Here is a 17248-nt window from a genome sequence, read left to right on the forward strand (position 1 = left end):
TGAATGGGAGACTTAAATGCGAAGGCTTCCAGCTAGGAGCTAGGTGTCCTTACTTCCATAGAGTGCATCAGTTTAATGCAAAATTGTGCCCGTTTCTGTTTGAAAGAGAGAAACAGCTGAAAAAGCAGAACATTGACAGAACTTTCCTCCTCCTCAACGTGTGTGTGTGTGTGTCGCACTGTTTTACTGAGACTGCTGTCATCAGAAAAAACAAAGTGAGGAATAAAGAGGAAACAAAATAGTGGTTTACTGTGCCTTGTATTCTCATTTAGTCAAGGATTTGTGGTAGTTGCTCTTCACTATGTACAATCATTTATTAGATTAGTTAGTCTAAAACTGGTTGTTCTTTTGCCTTATTTATTTCAAAAGGAGCATGTCCCCCCCCCCCCCCTCATTCTCACTTATAACTGCTGTATCAATCCATGAGTTTACTTCCAAGCTTATGTGCTATGAGTTGCAAATGTCCCAGAGGTGTGTTGGAGTGGAAGAAAAGAAAAAAATCCAGTCTGAGAGTTCACGAATGCTGAGTGAGAAATATGCAGGAAGGGAGAGAGGGTGGAAATGATTAATGGGCGTGTTGGGTCTGGGTTTGTTGGACCAGCAAGTAAAAAGTAGGACTTGCAGGTTAGCTGGTGGGCTGACAGACGGTGGTGTGGGGCACAGGGGGCTGATGGTGGGAGTATAGTCATCTTAATCAGGGGTGAATGAAGATCTTCAGATCTTGAGGCTCTTTATAGTTTCTGCTCTCTTTTTGAGCAGATCTCCCACCTCCTGTAGCGAGCGCAGGTAGCTGCTCTGCACCTTGTCCATAGCATCCTTCATAAACGATGCCTCATCCTGAAACACATGACAGAGAAAGAGAAACCTCAGAGCTCATCAGAAAATAAATTAAAATGTAACAACAAATCTATGATTTTGTTTACGTCATTGGGGCAGTACATTTTAAAAGAGCAAACAAATAAATCAATAGTAAAAATGCATTTGTTGCAGTCCAACATAACAAATGAATGTATCTAACTGAACGCTGCCATGTCAACTACAGAATAGGGTTCCAAAGTGGCTCAGAGGAAAACAATCTAAAACAAAAAAAAAATGCAAGAACTCTTTATTTGAAATTCATACAAATATGATTCTGAGACTTCTCAAATAAAGATTTATGTAATTTCTTAAAAAAATGTCATCGGAAGAAAAGGAAGAGCATTTATATATTGTATTAGTGAAAAATAAGATGGGAGCAAGAAACAGAATATGCATCTGCTCACTGACCTGTTTGTATCCTTCCAAGGTTAAACTGGCTAATTTAAGGGCTGTGATGCCAGTCTCTTGCCCATTTATATACTCCAAAGCCAGGGTAAGCAGGTCCTGCAAGCTCCCCGACAGCTCCTGGAACCCACACACCACCAGTGGCTGCAAGAAACACACATTGTCAGTGGAATTGCACTTAATAAGTATTGATTAGTTCACATTGTCAGGAGCAGAATACTGTGTTTGATATTCAATGCATGGGTGTATCTGAGGAGTAAACCGAGGGGACTGTACCTGAGCTGTGTTTGTGTCCTTTTTCTTCTTTTTCTTCTTCTGTAGACTAGTTTTGAGTGGTCGGATGATCTTGGCACAGTAACTAGCCATCCACAGAACTATGCACACCGTCTGCACAGGATAACATGATTATGTCACAACACGAGTATATTATATTTAGAATAAATAGGAAAAAAAGGAAGCACAGCGATGCCTCACCTCAACAAAGAAGATAAGGTTTTCTAATAAGGAGGGCCAGGTTTTCAATGTGCTGTCTTTCATTTCCAATAAATCCCCTTTGCATTTATTCAGTATTTCTGTTGATGGGAAGACGGAAACATGAAACACTGAATAATGTTTACTCTTCCTTACTGATGAAGAGATCAGAGACTCCAGCTGCTAACTCACCTTGTAGCTGTACCACTAATGATTTGAAACTGTTACAGATCTGGGTTTGAAGCTCCAACGACTCATCTAGGACGGCACAAAGATATTAGAAATTGTAAAACCATCAGACAACATAAAGATGTACATCTCATAGTACTGCAATCTTTTTACCAAGTCCAACAGTCTCCAGCTCCTGTAGGTGCACAGACAGCTGGAGGGCTGCAGCCTGACACTGGCAGCTTCCATTGGACAGAGCTGGGGCCAGACGGGTGGAGGGTGGTCCCAGGAGTGTATACTGCAGTGCAACAGTAACAGCATTACAGCAATGTACTTCATAATCTCATTTACATGGTATGAAAATATTTTTCAAAAATATTTGTAAACATTTTAACATTCAATATTCAGAAATTTTAATTTGTAAAAATTTTGAAAAATGCAGTTTTATGTGAAACACAAACTTTGAGTCCTTTTGAATGAATACGTATCAGTAAAAATTTGGTGAACGTATTAAGTGAGACTTAAAGTGGATTCAGATACATTTTAGAGGCTGTGTTAAAAACTGTTGCCCTGTACAGTAGATTGAAGAAAGTATGAACACTGGCCATTTGGAAAAAGGCTTTTCTTCCCACTTTATAAAACACAATGCATGCAGTGGAATAGGAGTAGTATTGGTGAGAACATTTTCAAGTATTTTATCAGACCAGCATCAAACTAGAAAGCATTTGGGAGGAGTACAAAACCTTTCTTTTGCTTACTCTTAATATCATTGGGTATTTATGGGAATGTTGTTGCCTGGTGTTAATACTTGTGACAAGTGACACAGTAAGATTTGTTTACTTGCTGATTATTATATTGTCATTAAAAGTTTTCATTGGATCTTCAGAAAGTGCGTTGCCTGTGTGTTAAACGTACCTGGGTGGGTTTCTCTGCCATCTGAGCGCCTGTCTGCAGAGTCTGATTGAGCTGGGAGAGCAGGTTGCTGAGAATCGAGCTCTTGTCACTGACTCCGTTCTCTGTGGCTATCTCGGAGTTCTTTTGCGAGGGTGTGTGTGCCAGACCAGCCAAATGGGCGAGGAGGCGAAGTGTTAGAGAACGATACCTCAGCCACACAGACTCTTCTTCTACCGACCGACGCCGATGCTCGTCACTTAGCTGTCTGTGAAAGGAATGGAGGATGGGTTGATTTGGAATGCTAGAGCTTCTAATCGGGGATGTAGGTCTCTGTTTAGGTAAAAAATGAGGAAAATAACTCTATACCTCTCCTTGGGGTCCCAGTTGGTAAAAACAGTAAGGTCTCTGTTGTCCCTCATATTATCCCAGGGGATGTCATCCTCCTCTGCAGACAACGACATGGCCTTCACACTTTCTTCCAGACTCAACACACTGGAAAACACATGAGGCAATATGGAAATTAAAAAATCATTCTCAACAGCACAAGTCCTTCGAATTTTCAGTGTGTGTTGAGTATATTCTCACATATCAGCCTCGAGGAAAAGGTCCAGCAGCATCCTCTCAGTGCGGACTTGGGCAAAGTGCAGAGATTGATTCAACCTGTTCCTGAGGGCGATGAACTCTGGGATTTTCTCAAACGCACCATACTTATACGCCTGGATGATATACTCTGAGGTCTGGTGGAACGATTAGCAAGAATAGAAAAGAAAATTGAGGTGGAAAGAAAGAAAGTTGAAGGAGAAGAAGATAAATTAATTAAGGAATAGAGATGAATGAAGCAGAAAACACAACAGAGATCCAGGATTTAAAAGTCTCAGGAATCAAATCTGGAGGTGAGAAAAACTTACATCTTTCTGATTAGAGTGGAAAAACCTGAGGGAGAAATTGCAGGACTGGGAGGCTGCTGCAAACTGCCCCAATGACCCAGCATAACGTGTTAACAGAAACCTGGAAATGAAAGAGAAAAAATGCCTTTTGACACAAATCTTGCTAGTAATGTTACATGGTTTACTATCAAGTAGGTGTCTCAGAGCACACACACACCTTGTGGTCCTCGTAAAAAACAAATGACCTATGTGTTTATTTGCATACAGAGCGGGGAAGTGAAAAAACACATTCAAAACCCATTTGAATACCAGGTGTGAACAGACAAACTTAATGCTGCCCACTTGTGACCTCGGGACAGATGATGATAATATAAGATCTCACAGCTCTAGGTTCACTTTCAACAGGATTCGAGGAGGGTTTTCTGAAATGCTTGTTAAACACAATCCCTAACGTAATTGAAGGTAACTGTGTTATGTACTGACCCTATCGTGTCATGCTGGACATGCTTGGCATCCAGGCTGGAGTAAAGGTCCACTACAGGCTCAAAGGCTCCCAGGTGACAGAAGAGGAGCAGGAGCAGCAACTTGAACTGGGCGTTTGAGGAACTGTTAGACAGACCCTCCTGGAGCATACCCAAGCACTGCCACATCATGTTCTCATCCCCTGCAACACACACAGCCACACATTCAGAGACGACAATACTGAGACAGAGGAAGGAATGGAATAAGAGAGCGAGAAAAACTCACCAGTGTCCTTCCAAAGGTCAATGTAGACATGAGCTGCCATGAGACAATACATATCAGAAAACTGCAGCTCCGTCTTCAGAGCGTTCTTCCCTGTTAACAGAGAGATTGACAAGTCAGTGACTGTTCACATTTCATATCCAGATGAACATGCATGTCCTTACTGCATTACTGTATCGACTGTATGAATTGGGGTCATGTCTTTGAAGATGTAAGTTACAAGTTGTTGTCTCCTTCATGATTCTTCATGTTGTGTCCTGACGAAAAGCATCTTACATCGCCGAGTCTGAGGTAGTGTTGTCACGATACCAACATTTTGGTTTTGAGGTATAAATTTCAATGGCAAAACTTTTTGTAAAAAAATTATATAAAAAAAATCGCGCTTATCTGAGACAGTGGCACCAGACTTCTGTAATGAAAAATTTAGATGGAAAAATGATGGTGATAAATTAGTCATAGCAGAGGGTTTAATGAGTTTGTGAGGCTACCAGTAGTGTGCAGGCTAATCATGGGTTTGAGCTTCATCACCATTAAATACCAGACTTACTATGTCATGTATGTTCATTATTTCCATACTCAATTAAATTGTAGTACATCTGTAAAGATTTTTCCTGTTTGTCTGTATTCACACATGTAGGTGGGTTTTTGACAATGGATAAGTAGCCTTCATTTTATAGCATTAGGGTTTTTATCTTGGCTGTAAGAGTCCTCATCCTGATCAGAACTATGTTCATTATCTTCCATGTTTGTTTGTGTTGCCTTCTCTCAGCTTTCTTGCCTGAATCCGTGCTGTGTGCAAGAACGTAAAGCGCCAATTGAAATCAGGTATATTCAATTTTATTCCAAATATAATTAGTCGTCTTTGCAAACATGTAGTGCAGCAAAAGATTCCAGCAAGACGAATTTCCCTGCTCTATATGAAAATGATCGAGGCTGTCATTTCTGTTTGTGAATCCAAATTCAGCTTTACCCAGTCTGAGTTTACAGACGTGTCCAATGATACATGTTTGTGTTGGAGCTCAGTCAGCTCAATGGGAGAGAGATAGATAGACTAAGAATAGGAAGAGAAAACCATTATATAATGAGATAATGAATTATCAAGGAGACAGACCTTTATATTAGCAAAATAAAATCAGCCCCCAAAAATGCAACCTACGATAGAGTCAGTCAATAGACTATAAATTCATCCAATCACCCACCCTTGCTCAGAGTCAATTGAACAATGAATAGTACCAATGCCTAAAATTCTTTCTCCAGAAAATTTGAGGACTAAATTTAGTTCATGCTTGCAGAAAGTCCCTTCTGCAGATCTGAACATTCACATGCAATTTGATTGGCTGCTACGACAGGAAGCAGTGATTTCCAATAACATCAATCTAAGGACTGAGGAGGGAATTGATTGAACATTAAAGCAGAAAAATACCTCAGAAAAACACAGCAGATTGCATAACTGGCATTTTCTCTATTCTCTCCCAATTCTGCATATCTCCTGTAGTCTCCGTCACGCAACAGGGAATTTCGATGTTGAATGGTTTTTTGTCTCGTCGTGTGCAAAAGAACAACACTGGCTTCTTTTATAAGCATGATTTGATGAAGAGTCACTGCCTCAAAAAATGTGGTAGCAGCAAGGGATTCCATTTTTCTGGTCAACAAGTGTGTGTCACTTGCTGCATTCACACAATGAAGTCCTGAGTCTATATGGTTTGAGGGACTTTGCAATAATATTTTGACCCTTTGCTCCGTGAACAATCTGTTTATCCTGAACTAATGTTAATGCCAAGCGGTCTGAGAATCAACAGGAACGATGCACTTACCAAACTTGAGGCCGTGACGATAGTGAGCCTTGAGTTCCGTGATAAGCCGAAGTTTTCCATCCACGTCGAGACTGTGTTGCAGCCCAAGAGCTCGACTCAGCTGACACACACACAAATGCCTCTGCAGCGCTTTGATATCCTCTGGAAAAGTGAATCCCTCCTCTCCCTGCTCCTTGAGTGGAACCGCTTCACTCAGACGGTTAATGAACTGAAAGGTTACAGAGAAAATGTGTTTCACATCCAAACCCTTTACTTCACTAGAGGCAGTTCAGCAACAGTGCAGGAACCAAGGTCTTACCTGAACGCGGTGTTCAGAAGGGAGCAGGTGTAGATATATCTGTAGGTCGGTGATGCAGCAGGGTTTGTCTCCAAACTTCCCAAAGAACTGCACCATTAGCTCTAAAGGATCACCTGTTTGAATCAAAGCAACAAACTGTCAAACACAAAGGTCAAAGCAGTTGGAAAAAGGCTGAATAATTATTTTTGTGTGGTTCAATGTGTTTTACCGAGCTGGCTTTCCTCTGGACAGCCTCTTTCTCTGAGTCTGTGCATTAATTCAAGCCGAGCTAAATACGGCCCTCTGAGCGAACGAGAGTCTTTGCCGTCCTCCCCCTTAATTCTCTCTTCCACAAACCTCATCACTTCAGCCACAGTGTGATGTACTGCACCCTCTGAACAGCTGTAGACAGACAGAACAAAGCTGGATGTTATTATATTTGTCCTTTTAGAAAAACTCTGTCTTGTTGCCCTACAATCTTTCGAGGCAGTCAGAAGAACGGAGGAGCTAAAAAGGTTAAATGAAGATAGAATAAACTCTAACACTCACAAATAGAGTCTGATTATATGACTTCAGTACCTGTGTAATGACAGTAAATAAGTCCAAGGGTTGGTCTTCAAAGGGTAACACTATAGCATAGCATCTTTTTGGAATTACTTGTTCTCTGAGCTAATGTCTGACCATCACAGAATACGACAGCAGACTAGAATTGGATCCAAGTGACCACATCCCAGACATTCATATTCTCCTCGAAACAAGGTCATTTACACCGTGTTTTAAGCCTAAAAGTTGCCCAGAAGTGGCTAAGCTAGCAGACGTTAGCATTTCCGACGGCCCCTAAATGCACCTTGTTGGAAGATATCAAAGAACATCAAGGCTTAAAACACAATGTAAATGGCTTCCTTTCGAGTCTAATGTGAATGTCGGGCATGCAGACACTTTGACACCACAGGAGCAGTATGGAGGCATGTTGGGATTTTTCATGTCTGAAGATAGGTCAATAATGTCTTTGTACTGGATTCGGCTGCAAAACTGTTTACCCCTCAGACTCAAAGGAGTTTTGTGGACTCTAAATGTCTAAGATATTAATCGTTTGTACTCACTGTTCGCCTTCTTCTGGCGGACTCCACGTCTGGTCAATGAGGTGGAAGAGAGAGTCAAAGTAGGAGGGATAAAACTGCCAATCATCGGGACTGGAAACAGAAACACCAGCGTTTGTCTGTGGTTCTCAAGTGCCCAAATGAGCTTTTACATTGTGAAACAACAATGACCATTATCCTGCACACAAGTGGAGCCTCCCAAACAGCATTTTGTTTTCAATCCTGTGTGTGCGTGGATGGATTTTCGACAAACTTGGTGAGAATTCAAATTGACTTTTGGAACTTATTGATCGAGGTCAACAAAAAAATAGTTGGAAAAATACCTTTTCCAAGATATCTTTTCAAATAACAAGACTATAGAGACCTCAGATGCTTTTCATTGATGCATGTCACAATCATACTGTGTGCATATCATAGATAAAATATCTATTTGAGGCATGTCAGATTGCATAATGTATGATTCATAAATTATGCTCTCATAAATAGACACAACACCAGCTGTTTCATCCATCTGCACAGCTTTTATCTGTTTTTCCTTTTCTGTCTTTGACTTGAAGTTTAAGCAAGCTGAGATCATTAACAAGCAGACAATATGTTCAAAGATTTCCTCATGTTACCTCTGCCAAGGGTGTTATGTGATCACTAGGGCTGCCACTAACGACTATTTTTCTATCGATTAATCGGACGACTATTTTATCGATTAGTCGATTAATCTAAACGACTAATTTTCCTCCAAAAAAATCAAATTGACCATTCATTTCAGTTAATTTTATTTTGACAACAAAAAACTGTATGTCATCGTATAATGCAGCACAAAACAAAATGTAAACAAAGGCTCAAATATTAAAGTGCAAAACTGTAGGTTTAAACTAGCAACTCCAACGTGATAAAAATAAATAAAAAAGAGGGCATATAAGTTAAGTCAGCAGTGCAACTCAAAGATATCAAAGTTTCTATTTAACCCCTTATCAAAATAAAAAAGTTATGTCTGCATATTAAACAAAGTGCAACAAGTTTAAAGTATAAGAAACAATGGTGTCCAGCACAAAATCAAACTCAAACGTTAGTTAGACATGCGTGTTGTAATGTAAGAATGTCAGCATGTCCACATGTTCTGGACTCAGTCTAGCGGCCCCCCCTCCCCCCACGCGGGCGCCGTAGCTGAGGTGACGCGAGAAGGACCCGACTCGCGTCCAGGGCAGCCGTCCGCACCTGCGACGGACACCGCCCCGCGGTCCAAGAGAAAGGAAGCCCCCGCACCAGCGACGCCGTGAAGCGCCGTGGACGAGGACCCCCCCCCCAAAAAAAAACAACTTGAGGCGGGCCGCACACCGAGCCTCCGGCTGCGTGGAGGGGAGGGGGGCGCCGGGGCGACTGCTGCCCCAGCCGCGGCATGCATAGTCTATCGCGGCTGGTGCCCAGCGGTTTAAAAAAAAAATGCGTCGACGCATTTTATACGCGTCGACGCATTTTCAGCGTCGACGTAATCGATGACGTCGACGAATCGCGGCAGCCCTAGTGATCACTGGCATGCGTTTGTCTCTTTGAATCTTTAGCAAAAAGCACTGGATGGATTCCCATGTAATTTGGTGGAAGTATTCGGTATGGGTCAGGGAAAAAGCCAATATATATATTTGGGTGGAGATCCTCATCCAGAATATTTTATCCACTTTCTTGAACATTCTGAGATAGGGGGCTTGCAATAACTAATAATTTCTCAGACAATTATTCAGGGCTCATGATGAAAAAAACAATTATTCAGGCAAATGATATTTATGATTGTAAGAAATTTGATGAGGCTCTGATTAAAAATCTGGATCTAGTGACTATTCACTACTCAAAATTCTTCTCACAGTACAATCTAGCACTAGCACTTTGATTTGATGATCAAAGATTTGACTGCATGACATGTCACACTTTGAGGTTTGATACTCACTTTTTGAGTAGTAGCTTGTGACCCAAGGCGTTGCACTCCGGCCATTGTTGTAGTCGCTGGTACAGCATCATACACTTGGATTCTCGGCTCTGCAGCTCACTGGTCAGCTTCTCTGTTGGAGACACATGGATAAGATTTGAACTGGCACCAAACCTAACTCGTCTTTCATGCGCTATTCTACCATGTTATTAAATTCAAACTTTTTATATTAACCTTTAAAAAAGGTTTTTCTAATTGGTTGTCCTTATCACTGTATTGCTCCAATGCTTATTATTGTATTCTGTTGTTAATGTGTATTATTGAATCATTGCTGCTCTGCATAATTTGTGCAATAACTTGAGAATGATATTGTAAATTATAGGCATCTTACTGTTGTTTCAGAACAACCTGCCAAAGAACTGCCTAAAGCTATCATGTTTGCAGAAATCCTGAGTAATGTGCATTGTCTTCAGCCAACCCGTGAAGAAGGTCACAACTTCCTGTTCTGTTCCGGAGCTATAGCCTTCAATAAGGGCTAGGGAAGTGATTTTGCTGAATATTATGATCACAGTGAAGCTGACCTTTGGAAATAACAGGTCCTCATTTCTTCATTTTACCCTATTAGACATTTGTGTTAATTTCTTCATAATTATAATCCTTGAGGTGTTTCTCTTGAGGCCACAATGAGCTTTGAGCATTCAATTCAAATCAACTAAGCTTCACTTCTAAGAGAACATATGTGTTAGACGTAATCAAATACCCTTTAGGGGCTCCTGACATATCAAGTTAACAAGACGTACATGAGGTTAATGTGCCTTTAAAGATTAACCCATAAAATCTAACCAGCTGATCCTGACTGGTCCATGTCCATTTCAGACAAATTTGAAGATTTGAATTCCTGAGATATTACTTTTATTAGAATGGACGGACAGACAGACAACCCCAAAACATGGAGTGTAAACACATTTCATACATACACACACACACACATTGTGAGTGAACATAAAGGGACTTGACTTTTCAGGCACAGAAACAAGACAACACATCAACTCACCCCCAAGTGGGCCCCTGACCACTTCGAGAGCCTCTACACACTTTCCCAAACGCAGCAGGATCATAAAATAGAGTTGTACCTTCAGTGGCACACACAAGAAAACAAAAAAGCAATAGGTTAACACTTATAATCCTAGTTGTCTTACATTCTGGCCAATAATGAAAAACTGCAGAACAAAGCCCATTTCTATAAGTGAACTCAGTCAAACCTTGGGTACAGCTGAAATACCATTTAACACCCTTAAGGTCATGCAGACATCCAACTCACCTCTGCTTCTGCTTCAATCTTCTCTTCTTTTACCATTTTCTCCACCATGCGCTCAGCCAGAGGCAGGAACATGGTTTGGGCTAGTTTTTCATCTTGTGCGGAGATGGCCTGAACAACGTGGCATGTGTATTATTTTCAGAATGACAATATTTAAGGAATGTGAATGAGTGTGTCGTAAAGGTCTACCCATACCTGCATCACCAGACTCATGACAGACCAGAAGTAATAGGGATTCTTGGGGACAATTTTATACAAGGCCATTCCTGCCTGTAAAGTGCGAAGACGCAGTCGTCAACATCCTCTTCATTACTCTGATTATGTGTCCATCTTTTTAAATTACCAATGGAGCACAAAAGCCGCAGCTGTTAGTCATGTGTGTTTGCATGTTTACACACAAGTGAGGATGTGAGATTACATACCTGCTGCATCTTCTTGTATTCCCCGACACGAGCGTACGCCATGAAGAGGTGAGAGTGATACTCCTCGCTGAGAGGAACCTTCTTCACTGCAGCTTCGTACAGCTTGGTGACCAACTCCGCTGCAAGCAGCAGGTACAATAATTAACATGCAGTCAATTCGGTATCATCACCAGCCTTCATGAGAGTGTTGGTGTGTATGTACTTACGACGATGCATCTCTCTGTACAGTATAGTCAGGGCTTGTAGTGAGTTGTCGTCAGTGGGCTCCAGGGTGGCCACCTCCTGGGCCAAAGTGAAAGCTTCATCCTGCTTTCCGGTCCTCTGAAGGCCGATAGCCTTCAGAACCTAAGAGGACGAGAAAAGACAAAAACAACGAGTTACACAGGGAACAAAAGAGAGAAATTCAAAAAGAATATTTTAAAGCCAAGTTAATGTCAACATGGATACAAAGACATTTCATGGTAAATCAAAACCCAATCTGACTGTGATTTGAGCCATCTTCTGCTATGTATGTGTGTGTGTGTGTGTGTGTGTGTATGTGTATGTGTGTGTGTGTGTGTATATATCAGTACTTTTTGGCCACACAACCTTCTTTTACAAAATATCTCTGACAATAACGCGACAAAAAAGTCTATAAATGCTCAAGCATGACAGGTCCGATAAAGTGAACAATCTGTCAAAGCCCAAAGAAGAAGGATGTGGTCAATGTAAAATTGGGTGAATAAGACACGTGTGAATGCTGCTAATGTGGTGCGGTCATGCTAAATTTAGCACAAATTTGTAATCGGACCTCGTAGTGCTAACCAAATGTGGAGAAACTGGTAAATAGCTGCTATTGTTGTTCTTTTCCCAAACTAAGTGCTTTTACCGTGTGATGTGATGTGTTGTGTCTGATTGTTTTCTTTCTATTCATACCAAGAATAAGTGCACATTTTGAAAACTTAGTATGCAAGGTTGAAGTGTGGGTGACAGCAGGTTGGTCACAGGTCACAGCTTTGTCCCCTGCTGCAGCAGCATGTGTTCATTCACCATTCACCATCAAAGTGCAAACTGTTGCAGTCGTATTAGCCTTGTGGAATGTGTGCATGTGTATCTCTTTAGAGGTGCGGTCTATGCAAAGAGGGACATGACTGAGGTGTATATGAGCAAGTGCAGTGGGAGAGAAAATGGTCAGAGAACGAGTGTTTCGATGAATAAATCAGTGCAAAAAGAAAGGCTTGTGCCAACAGTGGGCACGGAGAGCAAACCCCAACACTTTGAGAGAAAACAGTCCCATAGTCACTCACCTTGGCACAGTGCAGGTCCTTGTGTTTCTTCAGCAGTTTATCTGCCTGCTGTATTGCCATTTTATTGTTGCCATTATCGAGGTAATCTGGGAAAGCAATGGAGAACAAGATTATATTGAGGTTAGATTTGAATGCATCATGCAAGTTTGAAAGCAGGGTAGCAATTAATGATTATTTCCATCAAAAATAAATACGTCAATTATTGATTCAATTACATCTGCAAATAACTTCTATTGACAAAAAGTCAAATTAAAAAGGAAATTCTCTCACTTGAGGCTGAAATGTGAATATTTTTTCAACATTTGTCCAAAAAAGGGACTCAGTTATTTATGGTTGCCAATTACTTTTGTTTATCGACTACTAGCTCTAACTTTGATCAAATCCAGCAGCATAATAATCAGAAATAACGAACATTTAACGGCATTGAGTGTTTTTTACTTGAATATGCTCTTTATCTATATTATTAAAATACAAAGCTCTGAACTGAATTAAAAAAACTTTGGCAAGGCAGAACTGCAATTTGACATGAAATTACAAATGTAAGCTCTGCAACTGCAGCAAATCAAAATGTGGTTTCAAAACTGAACAGTAAACTAGTCTCTCAGTGGTTACTAAAATGTATTTTCCATCCAGCGTCAGTGCTGCTCAGTTTGGCAGCAGACAGAATTGAACCCTGGAAGTAAATGATGAGTCATGAATGGTTCAACAAATTTCTGGAAGCTTTCGTCAACTTTAGTTTCATCTGGGACGACGGTTTGAACAGAAAGAATAGATCTGACATAACCACAGTGTCCTGTCTGGCACAGTTAATTTTGGCACACAGCTGTTCTGAAGAGAGTGTGTGTGTGGACCAGTGTGACACATCATTCTAGCGGCAGCTGTACATATCAATACATTTATTAGGCTACAACAAATGATTAATTTAAAATATAACATAACGAGGTCAGGCACTGTTGAGGGAGAAATGATTTTAAATTGCTCAGTTTTTCCTGGAACAATGTACAGAGGGACCTGAAACTGCCAGAGTTGATGACTGTTGGCGAATTGAAGTCCGTCTTAAAGTGCCTGGAGAATAGTTATTTTCTAGGTCAATACTTCCCCCCCTCCTGAAATTTCTTACTTTCATTTCACGTTTTTTTCAAATGTGCCTTTATTGTACCTTATTTATTCAATTTTGACTAAGTTGCTCTCACTTGTGTGACAGTTGCCATTGTCTCTCATCTGGATTCATTGCTGGACCAAAACATTACGCTGCCCTCTAGGTCAGGTCTCTCTTGAGAAGACAATAACTTAATAAAAAGGAACATAATAATACTAAACTTAACTGTGATGGCTAAAGAGATTCTAATGTGACATAAGACAAAAGGAAGATAACATCCACAATATCAAGAAAATCTGGAAAAGACCAGTTGGTTTTAAACAGTTGCAAGTTGATGATCTGTTAATAGATTGATGATTTTGGACACATTAAGATGTTATTCATATAAAACAAAACATTTCTCAGGTTGGCATTTTGAAAACATTATTAAAATAGATTTTTTCAAACTGGCAGCTTGTGGAATACTGGATTGAGTGGATTTAGATATAGAAGAACATGTCAAACTTCCAGCTCATCACGCGTGACACACCGTATTTTCTTGGTCTGACACAGTAGATGTGTAATACTTGTTAGATTTAGGACCATTGGTCAAACAAAGTTTCAGTACACTTAATTGTTCTCCTTCTGACATTTAATAGACATAAAGATTCATCGAGAAAATAACTGGTAGATTAACTAGTAATAAAAACAGTCATGAGTTGAAGTCCTTCAGGATTTGCCTGTGTAGCATACAATGAATGAACTGCAGTCCATTTAGCTCATAATTGAGCTCCACCTCTGGACAGTGTAAACATGAGGTTATTTATAGTTCATTCATACACTCACATACACATTTAACACTATGATCATTTGGTATTTCTATTACATGACAGCACAGCGTACTGGCTAGCAGGCTAATATGCCAGAGTTAGCTTGGAGCATTGTCCTTTAACTTATGAGCTCAATGCTAACTGGAAGCTAAGCGTGTAACATTTAGCTAGCAGGACACAAAAGCAGTTACACACTCAGACTGGAGCCGGACACACAACCACATGAGAGCACACGTCAACCTGAGCCACAACAACACACTCATCACAATTAAACAACTTTAATTTTTCGACGTGCTAAAAGCCGCAGCATGTCCGCAGCTAGCTGACACATTAGCAGGCTAGGCTAGCTGTCAAACAGCAACCGGGAGCAGCAGCAGGAGAAACCCCTCCGAGCCGGAGGACACGGGACACCACCGGGCAGGTCTGCGGCATCAACACGGCGACCAACCCGGCTTCAACCCGACACCGGCAGCGGTAGTCGTGAGCCACTTTCGTCTCGGTGGCAGACCGGGGTAAGGTGCACTGTCATCGGGCGCTGCAGGCAGCAGAACCCGCGGTCGGAGCTGGAGGGGCCGCAGCGCTGCACTCCGACTCCCGACACCATCCACCCGTCCACACACATGCACCCGTACACAGCACAACAGCGTGTAGCACACCTCCAAACACACAAACACCTCCACGCCGAGTCCGTACCGTATATGGGTCTGAGTCTCCTGTCGTTGGGGTCCTGCACATGGCCTCTCGCCGCCATGGTGGAGTTTACCTGCTGGTAGATGTTCGCGCATGCGCACTGGCGGCGGCCTCAGGAGCGATTAAAGGATTTTGTCTGGGCTGATTTCTGCCTCCGAGCTGCAGGAAGTACTGCGAATACTTCAAAAGTACTCTGAAAAATACTGCACTACAAGTTATGGTCCAGAATTCACTTTACTGCCAACTCCGGCGAACATAGGTGAAATATATGTGATCAGCAACTGTAACGGATGTATCCAATTATGGGGTGCAAAATGTAAAAATTAATTCACAATTGTTTCGCTGATAAATTTCAAATATTTACCTCACTTTCTTCAAGTTTAAGAAAAGAAATTAATGTCATATATAAGTTGAATGTGATATCTTTATGTAAATCTTAAATGTTAAAGGTTCAGTGTGTAAGATTTAGTTGAAAGGGATCTACTGGCAGAAATAAAATATGAAAAAATCCTTGTTTTCACTTCAGTGTGATCATGTAAATCGTATGATTATGGTTTTCTTTACCCTATAATGGGCCCTTTATAATTGAAATACTTTATATTTACATCAGTAGTGGGTCCTCTCCACGGAGGCTGGCATGTTTTTTACAGTAGCTAAACTAAACACCCTTTGAGTTTTTATGACAACTGAAGGCTACCACTTGTTCTCTTTCATGTTTGGAACGGGATGGTGAGGTGAGGGGAATTCAGCTGCAAGATGCAACTTCACCACTAGATGTCACTGAATACTACACACTGAACCTCTAAATTTAAATTTTAGATTGAACATTTACATTTAGATTAAACATTTAGTATTAACGTAAAGTTATACGATTTAACTTATATATGACATTGATTTCTGTTTTAAATGTGAGGAAAATTTGCTAAATCTGAAGAAAGTGAGCATAATATTTGAAATATATCAGAAAATGTTTTGATTGAATTTTTACATTTGGCACGCCTTTTCTGATGACCCCTATGATCGTTACACCATAACATATAGATATTATTATATCATTAGAAAGTAAGTATTATCAATAACGGCGAGATTATTTGTATGGCACTTTCATTCATAAGTGACAGTTCTAAAATTCAGTCAATTGCAACATATAAAATTGAACATCAAAACAACACACAAACCAAAACACACAATAAATTAATGAAATACACAGATGTCCTTTCACATACACTCAGGCAATAATACAACAATAATAATGTAATATGAATACATGAGTCATAACATTATTTATATATCATCTTTAAAAAATAAAATTATTCAAAGTTCATTTACATTCAACCCAAAATAGAAGCTAGTATGTACACACACAATATATACAGTATACACAATAGCGCATAATTCATTGCATTCAAGGGAACTTTAAACAGCTGAAGTACACATGAAATGATTAGAATAAAATATTAGTGAAGTAGTGATCTGTTACAAAGCATGACAGTTTATAAAGTCTTCGTGCTATTTTTGAGCAAAACCTATGAAAAACTTAAAAAATTCAGATGTCACAAGTAAAAAAAAGTAGTGGAATGTATAAATTAGCCCTAAAAGAAAAAATTCCAAAAGAGGCTTATATTTATACTTTTATGAGTAAATGTACTTGGTTACATTCCACCACCATCCATGAGGTTATGTAAGAATGCATAATGTAAAACAGGATGAAACACGTAGTCCCATATTCAGGCCCGTCGCAGGACAACAGATTCAGTGAAGGCCAAACTCTGGACAAAAATTGTATTCGATTGAAGAGGATTTTTTCTGTTTAAAATAAGTCTTCAGAGCATTTAAGAGACATGTGAATGATATAAATCTATGCATTTCAGTTTAGGGGGTAATCTATAGAAGTTATAGTGCACTCTTGTTTAAAATAGGCAAGTGATCAAATAGTGAGTATGATGAATTGTGTAAAATTAATAGCTTGTGTATTTTATTAAAAGGTTCAGTAACTTCAGTTGCCACCTTTTCCCCCTCTCAAATTGTTTGTAATTAAATTAATTATTATTGTTTAATAACCTTAATCTTACACCACTGTGTGGCTCTTAT

At 40.2% G+C, this 17248-nt stretch overlaps 1 protein-coding gene across 1 annotated transcript; it reads right to left on the reverse strand.

Annotated features, from left to right (window-relative positions):
- Window positions 1–369: 369 nt before the first annotated feature.
- naa25 (N-alpha-acetyltransferase 25, NatB auxiliary subunit) lies at window positions 370–15231 on the reverse strand. The gene is made up of 24 exons (XM_061073112.1): window positions 15161–15231; window positions 12560–12645; window positions 11480–11618; window positions 11274–11392; window positions 11047–11121; window positions 10855–10962; window positions 10588–10666; window positions 9555–9666; window positions 7622–7711; window positions 6748–6920; window positions 6540–6652; window positions 6242–6449; window positions 4431–4520; window positions 4167–4347; window positions 3705–3804; window positions 3382–3533; window positions 3163–3288; window positions 2818–3061; window positions 2077–2200; window positions 1927–1992; window positions 1738–1835; window positions 1540–1650; window positions 1267–1407; window positions 370–837 (listed from the first exon to the last, which is right to left on the reverse strand). Exons 1-24 carry the CDS (start codon window positions 15216–15218, stop codon window positions 715–717), a joined length of 2916 nt encoding a protein of 971 aa, XP_060929095.1. The 5' UTR covers window positions 15219–15231; the 3' UTR covers window positions 370–714.
- Between the last annotated feature and the right edge of the window lie 2017 nt (window positions 15232–17248).

The sequence above is a fragment of the Limanda limanda genome, chromosome 1 (assembly GCF_963576545.1).
Source record: "Limanda limanda chromosome 1, fLimLim1.1, whole genome shotgun sequence".
Taxonomy (NCBI): Eukaryota; Metazoa; Chordata; class Actinopteri; order Pleuronectiformes; family Pleuronectidae; genus Limanda; species Limanda limanda.